General features: G+C 38.0%; 1 protein-coding gene across 2 annotated transcripts in view; it reads right to left on the reverse strand.

Moving 5' to 3' along the window:
* Nucleotides 1–491: 491 nt before the first annotated feature.
* Nucleotides 492–20,846, reverse strand: part of slc12a2 (solute carrier family 12 member 2) — a 72,647-nt gene continuing 52,292 nt past the window's right edge. The window contains exons 14-27 of one of the 2 annotated variants that reach the window (XM_048170347.1): nucleotides 20,126–20,281; nucleotides 19,900–19,999; nucleotides 17,692–17,803; nucleotides 17,028–17,168; nucleotides 16,474–16,580; nucleotides 15,862–15,941; nucleotides 15,333–15,455; nucleotides 11,690–11,737; nucleotides 11,223–11,345; nucleotides 7,006–7,117; nucleotides 6,136–6,222; nucleotides 5,295–5,430; nucleotides 3,871–3,938; nucleotides 492–3,454 (exon numbers count right to left, since the gene is read on the reverse strand). In XM_048170347.1, the coding sequence (XP_048026304.1) occupies nucleotides 3,319–3,454; nucleotides 3,871–3,938; nucleotides 5,295–5,430; nucleotides 6,136–6,222; nucleotides 7,006–7,117; nucleotides 11,223–11,345; nucleotides 11,690–11,737; nucleotides 15,333–15,455; nucleotides 15,862–15,941; nucleotides 16,474–16,580; nucleotides 17,028–17,168; nucleotides 17,692–17,803; nucleotides 19,900–19,999; nucleotides 20,126–20,281 (1,529 nt within the window). In that variant the 3' untranslated portion in view covers nucleotides 492–3,318. The remainder of the gene's footprint in view (nucleotides 3,455–3,870; nucleotides 3,939–5,294; nucleotides 5,431–6,135; nucleotides 6,223–7,005; nucleotides 7,118–11,222; nucleotides 11,346–11,689; nucleotides 11,738–15,332; nucleotides 15,456–15,861; nucleotides 15,942–16,473; nucleotides 16,581–17,027; nucleotides 17,169–17,691; nucleotides 17,804–19,899; nucleotides 20,000–20,125; nucleotides 20,282–20,846) is intronic. The other variant, XM_048170355.1, reaches the window with a different exon arrangement.

The following is a 20,846-nucleotide window of genomic DNA, read 5'->3' on the forward strand; positions in this document are numbered from 1 at the left end:
CATTTTGAACGAACTCTGCTGATGATCTCTCTCTCAAAATAGTTCATTCTTCTCAATTGTAGTGATTGAGTCTAATATGGTTGACTGGAGATCATTGTAACATGTTTTGTTTAACTACAAATAACTGTCTACTATAAATAGCATAAAGCAGATTACACTGTAAATTCTACTGGGCATAGATTGTCTTGCCTCATTAACTCTTAACATAGCACCAGTTTGATACATGCATTAAACAACCAGTCAAGATGCATCAGACCCCTTTTGACTGACTCGGTCTTTTTTAAATGATGCATATAAAAGACAGCATTTAAGATTATCAGTTTAACTGCAGAGATAGAGTGCCATGAGATTATTTTATTTATTTATTTTTTTTTGTCTCTATGGAGTACCTGAGGTTGAAAATGTTAATTTAGGTCCAGGATCTGGTGCTCAAGCACACAGTGGAAAAAGGATTGTCAACAGATGCACCAACAGAAATAGAATGCAACAACTGATTATCATTTCACTTTATTTTTATATATTGCAATAAAGATGTACAAAGCATTGATACCCTTAACCGTTAAAATGTTAGAAAAAAGCATGTGACAAATAACAGTACAGTATATCAAAACATTACTGTTCCAACACAATCAGATCCACCCTCATGGTTTAGCAGGAAACTCAAACCACTGGTCAACAGAGCATTTCTTTAAAAGGCATATAAAAGATATAAATGTGACCAAACATTGAAAAAGAGACCAAAGATGAGAATTTGCAGACTAAACCCAAAAAAGAAAAATCTTAAAACTACTGTAACAAAATAAAGAAAAAAAACAAAATAAATATTTTTCACCATATTAATTTGCTATTATTCCACTCTTTGATTAATCTGGTTAGGCTAAAAGATATTTACAAGTTAATAAGGAAGTATAGTGTGAACTAGAGCTGGAACTCGTTGACCTTGATGTGAACTCATTTCCACACAATAAGCTAATGAGAAAACAGACTTTGGCAACACATTCTGCAGGACGTGAAATGCCAAGGGCACAAAAAAAGTCTTCATCTACAGAAAACACCAGTGGAACCTTTGAGAGGCACTTTTAAAGCACCTCATGTTATGGTAATCTACAGCTGCAACAAGATGCATTTCTACATCAGTGAGAAACACACATTATATGATTGTGACACACTTTCCCGCTTTCTTTTTTATATCTAAATATAATATGCAAGTGTCTTAATCATTCAAGATAACAGGTAATAGTTGAATTGGTGATTTTGTCATTGTACGTTGGTGTGGCTGTACAGCACTCGTTCACCCAAACAAACACGCAACAGATTTTCAACAGGTAAGACTGTACCGTCAGCTTCACTAAATTCACCCACTTCAAATTAAAACATGCGGTGCACACACATTTAAGTACTTTTAAATACTAGTTTATATTGAGAACTATAAATACGAATATATTTATTCTAACTTTGTCACATGGAATATTTCTCAGGTAAATGGCAGGGCTGTGAATTGCATGAATATAACACACACAGAACCTGCAATAGCACAACACACGGCGCCTGCAAATGATTAGAAAACCCAGAATAGTGTTAGGAACCAAATTCAATTCAAGACCTGAACGCTTCATATTCAGCTGGACTGCAGCTAATGTGATGGTCATGCAAACGGGTACCCATTTCACTAACTGACCACCACTTTAGTTATTTACTCCTTTAAACTAAGGCATGATGAGCCATACAACAATTATCTGGTCACATCCCAGCATTCAATCACAAGACCCAACCGGACAAACAAATAACATTCAGGAACAGGACAGACTGAAATCCACATCAGTCTTCTCGACGTCAGACGTCTCCAACATTAAAGATGAACCCGGCACTCAATCCTGAGTTTAGATTACACTATTTCAATGAGTCGCACGCAGTCCATCTGCATAGAGGAGTAAATCAGTTTCATTCAACGCAGAAAACATTCTTACAACTTCTATCTTGGGATCTCCGATTAAGGCCTTTAACCGCAGAAACGCACTGACCAATGAAAGCAGATTGAAAGGAAAGGAAGGGAAGACCCAGCTTCAGTTGGTTACAGTAACAGTCCAACCTTGACATGTGAGAGGGACGGTCGTGTTTGAAAGCGAAAACCGTTCGGTCAAATGAGCAGGTTTTTATCAGGGAAAAATTCCAGACTGCTTTATAAAACTAGGAAAGTGTAAAGATGGGAGAGCTTTCTGATTACATTCTCATTCAGGCATTTGTCTATCTATCATCTATAACTAGCCAGTATGGCTTGAAGACAACAAGTAAAAACAACAATCATCACTTCATCTGTTAAGGCAAAGGTCTTCTCTGTAGCAGAATCTGTGATTCCAGGGCTTTGCTCTTATTTGGTTCATTGTTTGTTTGAAAGTATCTGACGCCTTTTTTTTTTTCTTCCTTCATACAGCACTCATCCATTAGTCTCTCTCTTTGTCAAACCAAAAACTGTTCAACTGTACACAAGGGAAAACTAATATAGTTTTGTTAAAGTTCTGACTTTTTACATTAGACTACTTGAAAGATGATTGTAATCACCCCGTAGTTCAGGTCTATCATTGTAACAAGAACATGGAGGGGTGCTGAGCAAAAACTCCACAACTCATTCAATGCTTAAAGGAAGACGAAAACTTTGAAGAAAAAGAAACAGAAGACTAAAACCTGACTACAAAAAAGCGAAAAAGTATTTTCAAATGCTGCGCAGTGAAGTCCTCAGTCCACTTGCATTATAACGTAATCAAATCAAGGAAGATTTACATATAAAACCCAAGAAAAACAAGCAGTCTAAATCTGTTATAAATCAGCAGTCAGGGAAAAGTTTAAGAATTTAATATGATTGCACAGGAAGGCACATTCACAAGGCTATAAAAGTGTTGCAAAGAATCGTGTTTTTCTTCAAAGTGAGAAAATAAGAAATGAGGTGATTATTGCTTCATCAAAGAGCAAATTAAAAAGTAAGAAAGAGAAAAAAAAAAAAAATCCACAACTCAAAAAGTTGTGACAGTCATAATAATAATAACAATGATAACAACAATCAGTGTAACAATGTGTGCTCAGAAACCTTTGAGCTGAAGACAATATAAACCAGTAAACGTTTATCTTTCCTGTTGACCTCTGCGGCGTGGAAGGAAGAACCGCTCTGGAACATCGTTTGTTTCAGCTTTGTTGAGAAGCGTCTATCAGCATCATTCGTCATCACTGTCATCATCATCGTCATCATCATCATCATCATCATCAGTCAGATGTGCTGTACTCATTACGTGTGTGCTCTTGTGGGCAGACGTTTCTGTGAGCTTTTTACGAGTAGAACGTGAGGACGCTCTGATGGTTCCCACGCACTAACAGGATGGGCGGCAGGTCTTTGGATAATGTGTCCAGCCAGGCCATATAGAGAGCGCTGGAGACGGCTCCTTTCCTGGCCAGAGGCATGCTCCTATTGCAGGACAAACACACACAATATTAGTGCTGCCTAATAACGAAAAGGAAATCTTTCAAAAAAACATGATCATGACCATGGGTGAAACTGGCACTGATGCACGAGTCTCTCGAATAACCATTCATTTTCTCCTTTTGTATTTACAGCTGTTTTTGAAACATTTATGTGAATGGCACTGCAACTTCAAACTCAGCACAGATAGAGTGGAAACGTAGTTTAGTTACGGCTCTTCAATCTGATTGGTCGAGTGCATAGTGCTGATATAACAGTACAACAGCACTGGGACTTTTCAATGTATCACTCCGCTTGTCTTGTGTTTTTTCTTCCTCATTGCAGGTTAAATCACTATGCCAGTAGGTGGCGGCAAGTGACCGTATTTATAAATCATTGAAACGTTCTCATTTGTAACTTACATGACAATGAGGTTGGCTGTGCTTGAGTGCTCCTTCAACAGCTCGTTCAGCCTGATCTGACGGTTACTCTGAGGAAAAACAAAACAATCAGCAGGAAGACTGAAGTTACAGTATCTAAGAAAAACACTTCAAATAAGAATTTGAAAGTAAACTTAAATAGAATAAATGATGTGTAGATGCACTGGGCCTCATTTATAAAATGTTGCACAGAAACCATCCTAAATTTGATCTTACAATCATTTCTCAGATGTGCATACGTGTGATTCATAGAAAACGAGCGTACGTGTGAAATCTATAAATCGCAAATGATCTTGAACTTGAGCGCAGCTGAATGGTTTCAGTTCTCCACGTTGTAAACGACACCTAATTAATGTCATATACAGATAAAATATCACCAGTCATCGTCCAAATCCTTCAATTTAGAATGGCGAGTTGCAAGAATATCTTAGATATCCAAAAACCTGCAGTCATCTGACAAGGAAATGCACATCTGCTCGGTCTTTGACGTGGAAAAGTGCTTAGCGCCATGTCAGGGTCTGTTTTTATAAATGTGAGCGTTGACGTGGATTTAACCGTACACACACTCTAAGATCAAATCTGTGCGTACGCACGCACACTTTATAAATGAGGCCCACTATGACTCAATTTAGCAAGAAAAAACTACATTTGAGACAAAGATACAGCAGCCATACCACATGATTCACTCTAGGTATGTGTATAAAAGACTAAATTAAATCTGTTTATCACATAAAGTGATCATATCACTTCACAAGACTTAGATTATACAGCTTGATTCATATGGATTCATTTTATGACACTTTTATAACCATTTTGGATCTTTTAAGCTTTGGTTACCAGGACTTTCAATAGAGGGACGGAAACCTCAGGTTTCATTAACAATGTTTTGAAACTTAACCAAAGTCTGAGAGTTTAGAATGACATGAAGGTGTGTAAATAAATGAATTTTCATTTTTTGGTGATCTAGTTCCATTCACACCAAGAATGATAACTATATTAGAGTCTGTACCAGTGGGTGAAAACGTCCTTCCCTATTCCCTGTTCTATAGAATTAGGATGATTATTAAAACTTAATTGATATCGTCTTTGTGTGAACAGGACTTTAGGAATAATCTACCGCTCCACTTCAGGTCCTCTTCCAAAATGTAATTTTTTAAATCTGATTCTTTCCAGCCTATGTGAGTGTAGCAGTGTTGTTTTTTTGTTTATTAAATTGCTGTTGTTTTTAAATGAGCTACAGAAATAATTGTGACTTACTGTAACCGCTGCTTACAAACAAATTTATATGCCGTGTTGTCACATGCTGTGCTTTGGGTGTCACTACATTTTTCACTATCTCTGCTTTGATCAATTATCTAATTTGTTGTCATTAAATGTGCTTTATGACAGCAGGTGTGTGTTGAAACCTTGGCTTTGTAGAGCTCCAGCTCATTGTCTGTGATTCTCCAGGGTTCGTCGCTCTTTAGCTTCTCAGCAGCTTCCTGCTCCATGTCATCTTCTCTCAGTTTATAAGGCTCAATCATTTGAGCAAACTCTGTCAAACTGAACGACAAACACACAAGGTTGGCATTGTGAAAGCTGAAGTGGAACTTTAGGTCTCAGAAATGTGCCAATTTGTATAGGGAATCACAAACCAATTTTAAAACGGATCCATGAATCTGATTTTTTCTGATTACTCTTATGTCAAACAAAATGCAGTAAATGATTTCAACAATTATAAAATCAGTTTTTTTTTTTTTAAACTATGATCTGTGACAGATGAGCCTGACTCAACAAACAGTAACAAACAAACAAACTGATGCAGTGCGTAGTAATAGACATTCATGCATCATAGTTCATACGCCTTTTCTGAAGTTTATGGAAGTTTTGATACTTGCTCAAGGGTTGTTGTTTTGTTGTTGTTGTTGTTGTTGTTGTTGTTGTAATAATAATTGGCAGAACATGGCATTTTGTTTCCACCAACTACAGTTAAATTAATTAGAAATTAAACAGTATATTCAGATTTTTCATGGATCAATTCAGAATCATTAAAAAAACTAAAATAAAATCAATGCACTGCTGAATGGATTTTCCCTTGCTTTTAGCTATTAAAATATCAACACCCCAAATACAAAACCAGCCCTCAAATGCAGTTGCAATTACACATTTCACAAAAACAAAAAGCAATTAACGGTGAAGCAGTCGAGGAATAATACAGCAGAGCTTATGAAATGAGATGTTTTATGATAAGTGTTATATAGTTCATACCCCTCTGACTTGGGCTTTGTGTTGATGTCGCCCAAGACAGTGATGTCAGAGAAATCGATCCTGAACTTGCTGAGCAATGTGGCCATGCTAAGGAAAGAACAACAAAGTCTCATCACATATTTATCAGGCAAAAATAAATAATGCACACAATATTGCCACTGCTTCCTTGCAGCTCAGATAGTTCTTCAAACACTCCTGAAAGGTTACATGCGAAGGTAGAGAGAATGAGTTTTATAACATTTTCTGACTGTACTTTTACTTGTGATGCAGTGTGTCAGGACAGTTCTTGCAGATTCAACAAATCCATGAAAATTAATCTACACATGTGCAGATGAACATGTCAGTGAAAGACCGCTCACGGTTTCTATGAAGACCTTGCCGCTGGAACACGTCTAATTATAGCTAACAAAGGCACTGGCAGCAGCTGCAGAGGACAATGGGAAACATTTGTCTCTCACACACACACACACACACACACACACACACACACACACACACACACCCTCCATGTGCATTCAAAGAAACAAAGCGTGTGCCACGGAGCATGTGCTTTATGCAAAAAGAAACATGGTGTACTAATATGATTCATGGTCCTGCTTTCACTAGTCCGTGTGATCTCAACTCTACAGGACTAGACCTGACATCTGTGAAATGGGGGGGGGGGGGGGGTTGTCTAAATATTTTTAGAAAAGCATATTCTTATAGTTAATTTGTGTCATGCATGTGGACTGTTCTGCTATAAAAAAGAAAATACAAAAAAGGAAAGCACATTATATTCATTTGTGATTCTGATATATAAATGAAGTGTCTTTATTTTAAGTGTCTTTACAGCATTATTTTATATGCATTATTGAAGCTTCAAGTACGCACGCTCTGCGGTCATGGTCGATCCTGTTGATCTTTCCACCGATGAACACGCGGATCTTACAGTCCTTCCATTTTTTCTTGTTGGCGATCAGATAGGGGATCAGCAGAGTCAGACCTGAAACAGACGAATTACATGAGATTGCACACTAGAGTAAACTTGTTCTGGCAGAAGAGGATGTATTGCAGTTGCTTTAGTATAAATTATACTTATTTCCAGCAAATGTGTTAATGTGTATGAACATAAAAAGACTCAACAACAGACATAAACTGAACAAATTTCACAGACATTTGATGAACAGAAATGGAATAATGAGACCCTGATCAAGGGGTCAATATGAAAAGTAGCGATCAGTATCTGGTGTGGCAGAAGCTGCTTTAAAGGGTTAGTTCACCCAAAAATTAAAATTGTCTTTATTATTCACCCTCATGCTGGCTCAGTATTGGCCAGCTCCTGTATCAGCATCACACGCATGCGTCGTGCTTGCTCACGTGAACCACAATGATTTTAGGGGTTTTTTTTTAATGGTGGTTATATTGCCATCTATGGAAGAGTCATATACCTCTCGGATTTCACCTCGGTCTTACGGGTGTGGAATGACACAAGGGTGAGTAATAAATCACAATTTTCATTTTTGGGTGAACTAACCCTTTAAGTCCTACAGTGAATCTTGTCCTCTTGGACTGCAGCAGATCTGCTAGTTTTCGTTGCGATGTTCCTGCACTCTTACTCCAAGACACTTGCAAGATCTTAAACGTGTATGGGGGGGGCACGTTTACATGTAGTTTGGCACTTCAAGGACGACCAGCTGTCTTTACGGTCTCCCTGTGGCACTGTCTTAAATTACTTGCATTGCAGTTTATTGCTCTGTTCACCAACTGCAGTCCTCATGCCTCCTGCAGCAAGACTGTAGCATGTTCACACAGGTGATCAGGGACACTGGATATCTTTTTCTTCTGTCCAAAGTTACTGTGACTTTAATTGTCTACCGCCTGTAAACTGTTCGTGTCTTAAGGTGTTAGTGTCTCCACAGGTACATGTGCAATAATTGTTTGTGGTTCATTGAAAATTTTGATTTTACAAAATTATCTTTAAAACAGTAACCTAAAAAAGGGACGTTTCTCTTTTGCTTTAGATGTGCAGTTCCTCAAGGAAAGGCTTGTACTGCTGCCTTACAAATCTGAGCTCATGTCAAACCTGTCAGTGTTTGTGTGTGAATGAAATGCTGCAAAGCCACTTTACTGCTGTCATGACAAGTATGTGCTTGTGCAATGACTGCGTGTGAAAATCAACAAGACATGACATTGCCTTTACAGTAATAAAGTGGCTCTAAATGGTTAAATAGGAAAGGAAGACAAGATGCGACAATACAGTATGATTCATACAGATTTGCCTTGTAAAACAGGAAGCCCTGTCTGGCCCTTCCCATCTGAGCATGCAACAACTCATCCAGGCTCTTGTCATTTCTAGACTGGACTACTGCTGCAAAGCTCTTTTAGCCAACACTTCCTGTATGTGGCATCAAACCACAGCTGCACATTTGGTCTTCAATGAGCCCAAAAGATCACAAGCCATGCCGGCCATTACTGCTTCACTGGCTGCCAGAGGCTCCTCACATCAAGTTCAAGATAGCGATGCTTGTGTACAGAACAGCCACTGGCTCCAAGCATGAGTGAGCGTCACCTCACGTACTTTAATATGAATAATACAATTTACTAATATATATTTTTAATGAATTAGCATTAAAGTACATCCATAAACATCCATTTTTATCACCAAGATACAAACAGGACTCAATACTAAGCATTGCTCGTTGGCACAGGGCCAATGTCAAAGACACTCAGCAGAGTTGCCAGAATGTCACTGGTCTGGTACTGTCACACAAAGGTTATTTCACAAAGTCTTGTCAGTTTGAATGATCAAGTGATTCTCAACTGCTCAAGCAAAGGAGAATTCAATTTGGTTCTCATATGCTGTCTGACAGGTTTTTTTTTTTTTTTTTTTTTTTGTGCACATCCAAAGTGCGCACACAGAACTGCCTGTAACACACCGGCTGAGTACTGAGACTTTTTACATGTATAAACTGTAAAACACACATAAAAACGTAATATCATTATCATGAAATTAAATTACGAATGTCTCATATTCTCATATGAATTTTGGTCATATTTGGTCACATCGTTTTTAGGTTTCTCGTACCTTGTTGTGAATAGTACTGCTTTAAATTACTAAATTACTCTTTGCTCTACTCATTACCAAAATGATTTTATCATTTTAACATGGCGGCAGCTTTTAATTACAAGTCTGTAATTGCAGTCTGTTCCTAATGTCATGGAAACAGCAATTGACCCTTCGCCGGGAGTTTGATTGACAAGCGATCTAACCAATCAGAACGCCACATCCGCTGTTTTGTCCGACAAAACAGCAAGTAGTTCGAAGATTAACCTCGGTGGAGTTAAACTTGAAAAATTGTGTATATTGACGTCTTTCCACGTTTGAAACAACATTCATTCTCATGTTCATTCATGTTTATTTGAAGCTATAAATGGACTAAGTAGGAAGAGATGATCGAGCCTCTTGAGCTGAGGCATTACAGCAATCTGTCATGACCATGGTCACGACACATTAAAGAGTCACAAAACGTTTTTTATTGTTTGAATTTTTTTAATAACTACACAGTTTGAAAGCTGGGACTTTGTTTAATATCACAAGTAACCTGCTCTGTCTTGTCTGTCGACCTGTTGTCAGTATCCTCTTTGCTCTGCGATGTATTTTTCACTGTGTGTGGCATGACAGCACCACGGCTTGTCGGACAAAGCAACAGTAACTAAGGGGGGTGGGTCTTTGCGAAGGGTCAATTGCATGGGTCAAATCAAAAACAATAACTATTTTTCTTTTTCTTTTTTTGGTCAAGCCAGTAAAAAGTTTGGCAGGACAAGTGAAGATCTGACATATTATTTTTGTCTCTCTTAATCTCGCTTGTTCCTACTGGCAGCCCTGGGGCCTGTACCATGAAGCCGGATTAGCTGGCTAGCTAGGTAAATTTCAGATTAGTTTGCACCAATCCTGGGTTTTAGGTACCATGAAAGTAACTTGACTTTTAGCGGTGTTCATCACCATAGTAACTCACACTCCACGGCTAAACTGCTCCAGGGCAGGTTATGTTCTGGATTAGAGATCTCAAACCGAATTTGGGTCAATCAGATGTAAGCTGAGACACTGACACATCCAACACAATAAAGTCACTCCCTCAGTTTCTCTTCCTCCAAATTAAAGGTCATTATGTAGTAAAAACAAATATTTAATGATGAAATTGTCTGGTTTTAATGACAATTACTTTGAATTATTATATAAATCATAAAATCATTCCATTACACAAGTGATTTTACTTTAACAATTATTAATTATTTAATCTCAATGAATATTAATATACAGATCATATGGAATATAAATAAGCTGAAAATAAACTTTAAATATAACTACATGTGACCTTACATGTCTCTCTATCTCTATTATCGACTAAATAAATTAACTTCACAAGTTTCACTTGCACTGATAGAGCAAGATTTTTTTTTTTTTCAGTATTAATGCATTTAAATACTTTTCATTTCATTTTCTTCAATCTCTTAATCTTCAGCAAAAGAGTTTTGAATCACGCTGGCTCTCTCACGAGAAGTGAATCACAGTTTCTCTGTTGTAAGGCATGTGATTGGCTGTTCACCACTGATGTCACGGATTCATGTGCACGCGCTCCACAAACTCAGGATCAAAGCCTGAGTTGACAGAGAAAGTTGATGATCAGCATCATGGTACCAACAAAGCCGGATTGGAGTGGTTTGGTTTTGTCAACTCGAAACTAATCCTATAACCCTGAGTTTGTTCAACTACCATCATGGTACAGGCCCCTGGAGATATTCCAGAAAGAAAGATAAGCAACTTTCCCAGGTTAAGTTTACTCAGCAATAACATTCACTTTCACTTCCAAAAAGAGGCAACTTTGGTATGCAAGTAGCCATAGTAGGTATACTGTGACAGCACAGACTACACACAGCATAATGATATTTTCTCAATGTTGTATATTGTCTCCTTGTTCTATTTGTTTTTCCAACATATTTTGAAAAATACAATGAATCGTTCCAATATAAATCAAACCATATTGTGGCCAAATGTCAGATTTCATGATTCATCAAAATTGTAAGTTTGCAAATGTTTTTAAACTCACCCCCATCATCAAAGAGCCACCACACATCGACCGTGCCTTTCCCCTGTTTCTGCTGGAACTGCTGACTGGCATCCAACAGCCGCTGATCAGCCACATTCAGAGGAAGCGTTGGGCTCTTTTTATCTGGAAGGCACAAACACATGCTCAGACTCCAGAACAAGACAGACAAAAATAATACATTAAATGAAATGATCAGATTAATTCATAAGCAGACAGAAGAAGGGAAAGAGACTGAAGCAAACTCTTCAGTGGGAGAGAGAAGCAACCCTGCAGGAAGACACCAAGTATTAGAACACAGACAGGAAGTGACATCATTGGAGCTGAAACACTAACACATCTAGATGTGAAGGTCAGAGGCCACACCACCAGAAAACACTCAAAGCAGCATGTCCTAAAATGTTGCAAAGAAAATGTGCATGCAAGTCTGAGACAGAACGAGCAAAGAATGAGAATGAGAAACATCCTGCCTTTCTTCAACAGTGGCTGAGTGTGAGCTTTGCCATCATCATCCTCATCTGGATAATGTTTAGAAAAAACATGAGAGGGTTAAAGTCTGCTACTGCTGCAATGGGAAACATGTGCGTCAGTCAAACAAAGAGACATTTGTTCTGCTGCAGTTTATTACATGAGCGTGAGGCAGGTCACCTGCTGAGGAAACCTCAAAAGTTCTATCCTCATCATAAACAGATCCATTAAAACCCAGTGATGACATCACACTTTCATATGCATGAGTTGACAGGATAACCAAGAGGGCCATGCAGTTTGCCATCCAGATCTTGAGCAGCTTTCGTGATGATTCTGTGGCTCGATTTAGTCAATTATGATTGAGGTGGTGTTCGTGAGGCCACGCTGGTATGCACAGTGGACTATTACCCAAAAGTCTACGCAGCATTATAAGGGCTCAGGGAGTGATTTGGGCCTTCACACTGACAGCGGCAAGAATTTTGGAAAAAAAAATAAATAAATAAATAAAATAAAAATAAAAAAAAATCAAGCTGATTTTATAGGGCCCTAAAGGCGGTGCTCTGAAAAGCGAAATCCAGTCCTTTTGCGCTGTTAGTTTGGGGTGTACACTTGGAACGTTCATGGTCGCCCCAGACAGTTAAAATATGTAACAAAATGTAATTTTTTTAATACGACTTTCTTCATTAATGTTTTGTACAGTTGTGCAGTTTTAGGGGATTTATGTTTTTTATTTTTTATTTGCCTCAATTTGTAACAGTAACATTTTATGTAAAATTCAATTTAAAGAACAACAAAATCTCAATTTCATTCATGGTGATAGCATGAAAAATGTGCCATGGTTTAGTAAAAGACTGCTGCCATCTACTGGAAAACGAACACTTTTAAATTTAAAATAAGAAACTTGTTAGCCACCAGATGGCTACTCAATGGATCATTTACCATTTACACATTGGCATACATCTTTCCACAGGTTTTTCATTTAGATTTGTTTAGACATTATAAAATATATAAAATAAGTTAATTTTTTTCCTCAATGTACACACAGTACCCCATATTGACAGAAAAACACAGAATTGTTGACATTTTTGCAGATTTATTAAAAAAGAAAAACTGAAATATCACATGGTCCTAAGTATTCAGACCCTTTGCTGTGACACTCATATATTTAACTCAGGTGCTGTCCATTTCTTCTGATCATCCTTGAGATGGTTCTACACCTTCATTTGAGTCCAGCTGCTACTGATTGGACTTGATTAGGAAAGCCACACACCTGTCTATATAAGACCTTACAGCTCACAGTGCATGTCAGAGCAAATGAGAATCATGAGGTCAAAGGAACTGCCTGAAGAGCTCAGAGACAGAATTGTGGCAAGGCACAGATCTGGCCAAGGTTACAAAAAAAGGTTAAGGTTCCTAAGAGTACAGTGGCCTCCATAATCCTTAAATGTAAGACGTTTGGGACGACCAGAACCCTTCCTAGAGCTGGCCGTCCGGCCAAACTGAGCTATCGGGGGAGAAGAGCCTTGGTGAGAGAGGTAAAGAAGAACCCAAAGATCACTGTGGCTGAGCTCCAGAGATGCAGTAGGGAGATGGGAGAAAGTTGTAGAAAGTCAACCATCACTGCAGCCCTCCACCAGTCGGGGCTTTATGGCAGAGTGGACCGACGGAAGCCTCTCCTCAGTGCAAGACACATGAAAGCCTGCATGGAGTTTGCTAAAAAACACCTGAAGGACTCCAAGATGGTGAGAAATAAGATTCTCTGGTCTGATGAGACCAAGATAGAACTTTTTGGCCTTAATTCTAAGCGGTATGTGTGGAGAAAACCAGGCACTGCTCATCACCTGTCCAATACAGTCCCAACAGTGAGGCATGGTGGTGGCATCATCATGCTGTGGGGGCGTTTTTCAGCTGCAGGGACAGGACGACTGGTTGCAATCGAGGAAAAGATGAATGCGGCCAAGTACAGGGATATCCTGGACGAAAACCTTCTCCAGAGTGCTCAGGACCTCAGACTGGGCCGAAGGTTTACCTTCCAACAAGACAATGACCCTAAGCACACAGCTAAAATAACGAAGGAGTGGCTTCACAACAACTCTGTGACTGTTCTTGAATGGCCCAGCCAGAGCCCTGACTTAAACCCAATTGAGCATCTCTGGAGAGACCTAAAAATGGCTGTCCACCAACGTTTACCATCCAACCTGACAGAACTGGAGAGGATCTGCAAGGAGGAATGGCAGAGGATCCCCATATCCAGGTGTGAAAAACTTGTTGCATCTTTCCCAAAAAGACTCATGGCTGTATTAGATCAAAAGGGTGCTTCTAAATACTGAGCAAAGGGTCTGAATACTTAGGACCATGTGATATTTCAGTTGTTCTTTTTTAATAAATCTGCAAAAATGTCAACAATTCTGTGTTTTTCTGTCAATATGGGGTGCTGTGTGTACATTAATGAGGAAAAAAAAAATGAAATGATTTCAGCAAATGGCTGCAATATAACAAAGAGTGAAAAATTTAAGGGGGTCTGAATGCTTTCCGTACCCACTGTATGTGTTTCTACGTGTGTTTGCATTCATTCTCTATCTAGGATATGTTATGGTGTCACTTACTGTGTACTTATTACTGTGCGTGTTCTGCATTGATGAATTGTTTTTTTGTTTTTTAACAAATTATGTGACATTTTCATGTGATTTTGTGGGTTTTGGGGGCAGGTTGTTTTGTGTATGGGTTTACTTTAAGTTTAATGCCATTTTAGGTGAAAGGATTTTTTATTTATTTATTTTTTAATAACTAAAAATAAAATAATTTTATTTGACTCAAATCGAATGTGCATTTAGAAACCAATTTATGTTGTCAGTGTTGTCTTAGAAATTTGGCAAATACAAGCCAATGAACTCTTTAGGTGTGGTCTAGATCAGAACATTTTTGTGAATGCACATTCAGGAAAATAGGTACACATGGACATCTGGTGACTGGCCAAATTTCAGCAAATTCTCCTTCACTAAAATCCTCAATGCATGCGATCAATGAAGCTGCACATCTTTAAAAAAAAAAAAGCACTTTCATATTTGGCAATTCTGGTCATTTTCTCAAGTTCTCTCATCTGCTTGACCCCTTTTGATCGCCGCTTGCAGCTATATTTGTTTTTTATGCATATTTTCTCAGCCTTCAGAGAGCCCTCCGATGTCAGATGGTGCTGAGAGGGCCAATACTTCAGACCTCCATGTAATTTATCATAGACAACCTACAAACATGAGCCGTGTAAACACTCGCACTTTTCCCAGCCTGGACACTTCTGAGAACACTTTTTTTTTGTTGTTGTTGTGTTGTAGGGGGGAAACATTTCAGAAAACACATGGAGTGTGGATGAACTGGGATGTGAAATGCTTTTGATGAGAACTGGCCCCAAAGGGACATGATGGATCAGAAGGTCAACATATGACTTCCACTCTCAGCAACTACTGCCGAAGTGGAACATTTTACAAAACTCCTGGGAAATAAACTCATCTGCGTTTTCGCTTTCAGCATTTTCTAGAACAGAAGATTATTTAAAGGATACACATAACTCTGTGAAGAACAAGTGCAAATAATGTAAAACTTCAAAACAAGAGCTTCTTCATGAACATATGGAAATGTAAAAGTGCCAACCTTTCTGGACAGCTGGGCTGTTCTGAACACTGGTGGCCTTGGAGGAGGGTTTGGACGAGTCTCCATCCGAGTCTTTACTCACGTCAACCGAAACCACCACATCCTTCATACCTGAAGAATCATCTTTAGAGACAATGGAAAGTTCAGCTTTGAGGTCAAGGCAAATTCAAATTAAGCGTGAATGGCAAGTTAACTGAAAATGACCTCATTACATGGACAATTTCATCCACACAAACACTAAAGGCCTATCATGCATGTCTAGCTATATACATCACGCTCTGCATCTCAATGTTTTAAAGGTTTTAAAGATATATAATATACTTTCCTTTACATTCCCTCTCATAGGAACAGAATATCCTACTTGTGTAGTTCATAGCTAGTGAACTGCTGATTACACATTTTCCTGAAGCTAACAGAGGCTGTCTTCATGATAACGCAACAGCACTAAACAGAAGCATTTGTCAAAATATGCTTATTTTTAAAAGTAACTGGTTAATGTAATGTAGTTACTAAATGTACAGCACTGTACCTTGGCCTTGAATGTGAGAAATATCAAGTCCCTCTCGTAGTCTTAGAATGACAACACCATACTGAAAATCAAACGCATCACTACACACACACACACATATAAATAAACAAGCGTTAATGTCTCACAGGAGGAAGACCCAAACCATTTACTTCAAAGCTGCATTTGGTCAAACATCTACCAGACATTCATGAGATGTACATACACTAGAAATACATAAGTGCACCTCAAAAAAAAAAAAAAAAAAACATTCATGACTCAAACTGAATGTCAGAAAAAAAAAAAAAGAAAAAAAAAAGTTAAAACATTGTGCTGTTAGGCTTGCAACAGCTCATCACTGGTGTGGTCCACTTGAAGGAACTACTATGTGTACAAACATTTCTGACAGCAAGTATCTTTGATGGTACAGCTGCCTCAGTGACAAGCCGTTTTGCATTTTTTGCATCTATTTCTTTCTCTACCGCAGAAAGAAAAAAAAAAAAAAACTCAAGAAACCAGATTTCAGGCAAACAAACCACTTGTATCACTGTATTAGCATAGTAGAAGCTGATGACACTAATTCAAGAAGATAATTATTATTAGTGGATTGATTTCAAAAAAGAAAATTAAACTCACTGTATTATGTTTATGTAGGTCTCAACATCCTTTATATCTCCAATACACCAATCGTTTTTGAAACCAAGTACCAGAGTGTTGGGCCTCAATCTACCCAGTCCAGCAGCCTGTAAAACACACATACACACTTTGGTACTCTTCTCATTATTAGGACATTCCATAGGCAAAAAATGTTTTTACACTGAGCTCATGACATTTCCTATACCCCAATTCTCAAACATTTTGCATTTTTTAATAAAACATTTGGTATGTTTATTTAGTCTTTTTGATTTACGGCCACAGTTAGCATGTCCAATAATGTAGAGAAAGACGGGTATATAAAAAGCCCAATTTTAGGCCAATTGGTGCAAATGAGCTTCTGACCAACAAAAACGCTAAAAATGCAGTAATTTTGTGAGGATTGACATGCAGATGATGTGAGCCAACTTTGGTAAAGACTGGACAAAATTTGTAGGAGAAGCAGTGAGCAACATTTTATAAGCAAGTATTAAACAAATATTTTGTGAATAGGGCAATAAAAAAAACCCTCAGAAATCAAGACATATTACACACACCTGCAGCAGGTACTGGGTTCCTTGACGAAGGTCTTCAGCCACCACGGGTGTGTAAAATGCCTTGGACTTGTTATTAAGGAGCCACCTCTGGTAGCGTACCATATCACTGTTCAGCTCTTTGAAGTTGGGCCGCCGAGAACTCTGAACAAGCACAGAAACAAAAAGAAAGAGACAAGTTGAATTCACACCAAAGGAACCTTAAATCAAGACACCTTTATTTATATACTGCAGTGCTTTATACAATAGAGACTTTTTCAAAGCAGCTTCACAAGGTTAAACAGGAAAATAATCATCAAACAAGCAAGCTGAGTTCAATTCAGCTGTAAAGCAGCTCTAAAAAGTCCAGTGTTGATTCATTCAGTTCAATAACTGTGTAAAGATCAATTATGAAATGAATTTAATTCATCTATAAAGCAGCTCTATAGAAAACAGTGATGTCATCGTCCAGCTCAGTTCAGTTCTCATCCAATAGTGCCAGTGCAGTCAAATCAATAATATTACTGTATTATATAAAAAAAAAATATTAAATTTTTCAATAAGCACATTCAAACACTGACTGCACAACAATCTACATGCTCCTAAAACAACACACATAACGTCTTCCATTTATTGACAAATATAAGATGTTACAGTAGGAAAACAGGACGAGTGTTGAGGTACTCACAATGCGCACATGACCGCACACCATCAGACCCACGTTCTTGGTGAAGGCATGGACCAGATGAAGAATAGCCGGACGTGAGTTTGGAGCTCCAGTCATCACCAGACACTGTGGCCTAGAAGAGACACACAACACCTGCACATGTCATCTAAACATCAGACACTGCAGGATCCACAGAACACTCGACAGCTACGTACAAACGCCATAAACTCATCAAGCAAAAGCAGCACAGTGTGCAGTGCATAACATTCTCATGACCTCGAGGGTCATCAGTCCAGTCAAGAGCAGAACAAACCAGCTCAGATTAGAGAGCTTCAAAGCAAAAATGTTAAGAATAAAACAGGATTATGTAGAGGGTAAAGCATTTGATTTGAAGGTACTGTCAGAAATACGGTAATCTCTGACCCAGGAGGATCGAGTAGCACTTCTCTGCTCTCAACATGTGATTTCAGTCTGAGCACATACACAAAAGCATCTTCATCTGGTGTCTGATCAGAAGACGTTGCACTAAAGATCACAGTCCTCACAGTAAATCTAGAGAACTAATGAACTAACTAATGAAACAAAACACTATTACATTATTTTTTTCCTCAATCAATTCCATTCTGATTTTTCATGCATGTCTTAGACACTCAATCATTTTACATATTTTGATAACATTTAAAAAAGAAAAAGAAAAAAAAGACACTTTGTATAACAATCAATGATTACAATTTTCAAGATGATTTTGATGAAAAATGGTTAGTCAAAGCATAAACTTGTCAAGAGAACAGTGAAACGCTAACCGTACCTATGACTGGAGTCATATAGATTCATGCGTGAATAACGGACACATTAATTACTGTATATGTTAGTACATTTTTGATAGTTAATGGAATAGTTAATGTTTAGGGGTAAATTAAAATCAAACAGGCCCCATTAGAATAAATTATCCATAAGATATACTTTGAATTAAACATTTAAATATTTAATATTGCCTTAATTCAAAGCTTCATCATGGTGCAGGATTATTTGGAATTATTATCCTCCACTTGTCCTCCACTTATTACTGGAGCACCCCAGATACTACAGTACTGCTGACAATTTTCATCTAAAAACGTAAAGTTAATAATTCATTATATGCGCATTGCATTTTTACAAATGTTATGTACAGCAATTAACTGAGTTTTGTCATTTACCTTGCGTCTTTTCTTTTGAGTCCATATAAAAAAATGTAAATATGATGACTTGGTTTAGGGGACAGATCATTATTAACTGCTCACTAAAATCAACTCAATATATAAACTTGCTATCAAACTAGTATTCAGCTCAGTTAATCGATGCGTAAAACCATTTGGTAGGTCACAGCCAGCCTCTGGATGGAATTAAGTGGTACACAGCAAAATTTCTTTGAAATGGTTTTAGAAACGGTTCTTTTTTTTTTTTTTTTGCTATCAACTTTATTATATTTATCATTACTGCTTTGTAATGATAATGATTACAAAGTACATTAAATCAGATGATATGCTCCATGTCTTCTTAAACATCATCTCTAGAGCTTAAGCACATGGATCTTATGATGGATCTCTTTGGAATACTGAGCATGAGTTTGTTATGTTCAGAACATGACCCTAAATTCTGGTTGGGTGTGACTCGTTTAGTTCAGTGCTTCTCAAACCTGTCCTGGGATATTGAAAACTAAGCAAATATTTAATTACTACAATAGTAATAGTATTAGAAGTGGAAAATGTTGGTAAAAAAAAAAAAAAAAAAAAAAAAAAAAAAAAAAAAAAATGTACATTTACACACAAACGGATTTCAAATCAATTTCTACTAATGAGCTGGTTAAATCAAATGCGTGTTAGATAAGGGAGACATCAAAAAAGTGCAGTGGTGGGAGTCCCAGGACAGGTTTGTGAAGCACTGGTTCATTTGTAACCAAAGTCAGCAAGTGCACGATAACTAGAGTTTTAAAATCTCTTCAGATTTTAAAAGTCATGTAGTTTATTCCAGCCTTAAAGCACCAACAGCCCTAAATACATTCAGTGTGATAATGAATGCATCCAGCACATAAACGAGTCAAGATCATTTGAACAAGCCTTCCAGTAGGAAACTAAATCAAAAGGGGAAAAAATCATCTGAAACATTATAGAAATAAGTGATTTATAAAGTTTTTGAGTAATTACAGGTTGAACAAACATGAAACACACAGCCACACAGAGGCTCTATTACCTGTAGGTTTTGATGTGGTCAGCTACTCCGCACAGCTGTAAACTGTGTGTCAGGGCCTGATGATATGTCAGAGCTTGAGTGGACGAACCCCAGTTCACATCTGTAAGACCGCAACAATTTCATAAAGAGCCAATTTCGCAAAACAAGAACCCCATTAACCCGTGGAAGCATTAGTTAGAATATTTCTGTGCTGAAGAACATATGACTGATGCTTGAATATGTTCACCTGGTTTCTTGTAGCTGACATAGATGTAGAGGGATAAGACAATGACGTTGGTCAAGAGGGCCGCCCACCAGTTGATGATAAACATGACGACACAACATAGGCTTGCCCCAGCAAGAGACACCCACATGTTGTAGTACTTGAAACTCGGCCTCCATCCTGCCCAACAAACATACACTTAGAGATCTCCAGTCAAAATATAGGGTACCTGCAGTAGTATGGGTTAGGATTTGGCAACATGGTAAAAGGTCAAAATACCCTTATTACAACCATCAACTGGAGCCAACATATTGGAACAAATAGTTGGGCTAAAACCAACAATAGTTCTTTGTGGTACGAATGTGCTAACTGTGCCATTCTGCTACATTAGGTAACAGTATGGGACACAAACAATGGCACACGGGTGTGTGATAGGACAACTGTGAGCTGCTAGTGAAAGTGGGGAAGGGACGGCGTGTATCTCTGAACAGTGTCCAGAATCTGCCGGCTGTCCTCATGCCCACGAGGACATGGGATCTGTTCAAGACATTTCATACGAGGTTGTTAACAGTGTCAAAGCCTCTCAATGTTCTATGAGTCTTTACAATACAAATCAGTCACGTCAAGACATAACGGTTTATACAGTTGAAATGTCACAGTTTTATAAAAGCATGAAAACAGAATTGATTAAATGAAGTTAGCACCAGTTAGGATACGTATATGAGAGGTTACCATAACTAGGAAG

Source organism: Megalobrama amblycephala, linkage group LG2, assembly GCF_018812025.1.
Source record: "Megalobrama amblycephala isolate DHTTF-2021 linkage group LG2, ASM1881202v1, whole genome shotgun sequence".
NCBI classification, from domain to species: Eukaryota; Metazoa; Chordata; class Actinopteri; order Cypriniformes; family Xenocyprididae; genus Megalobrama; species Megalobrama amblycephala.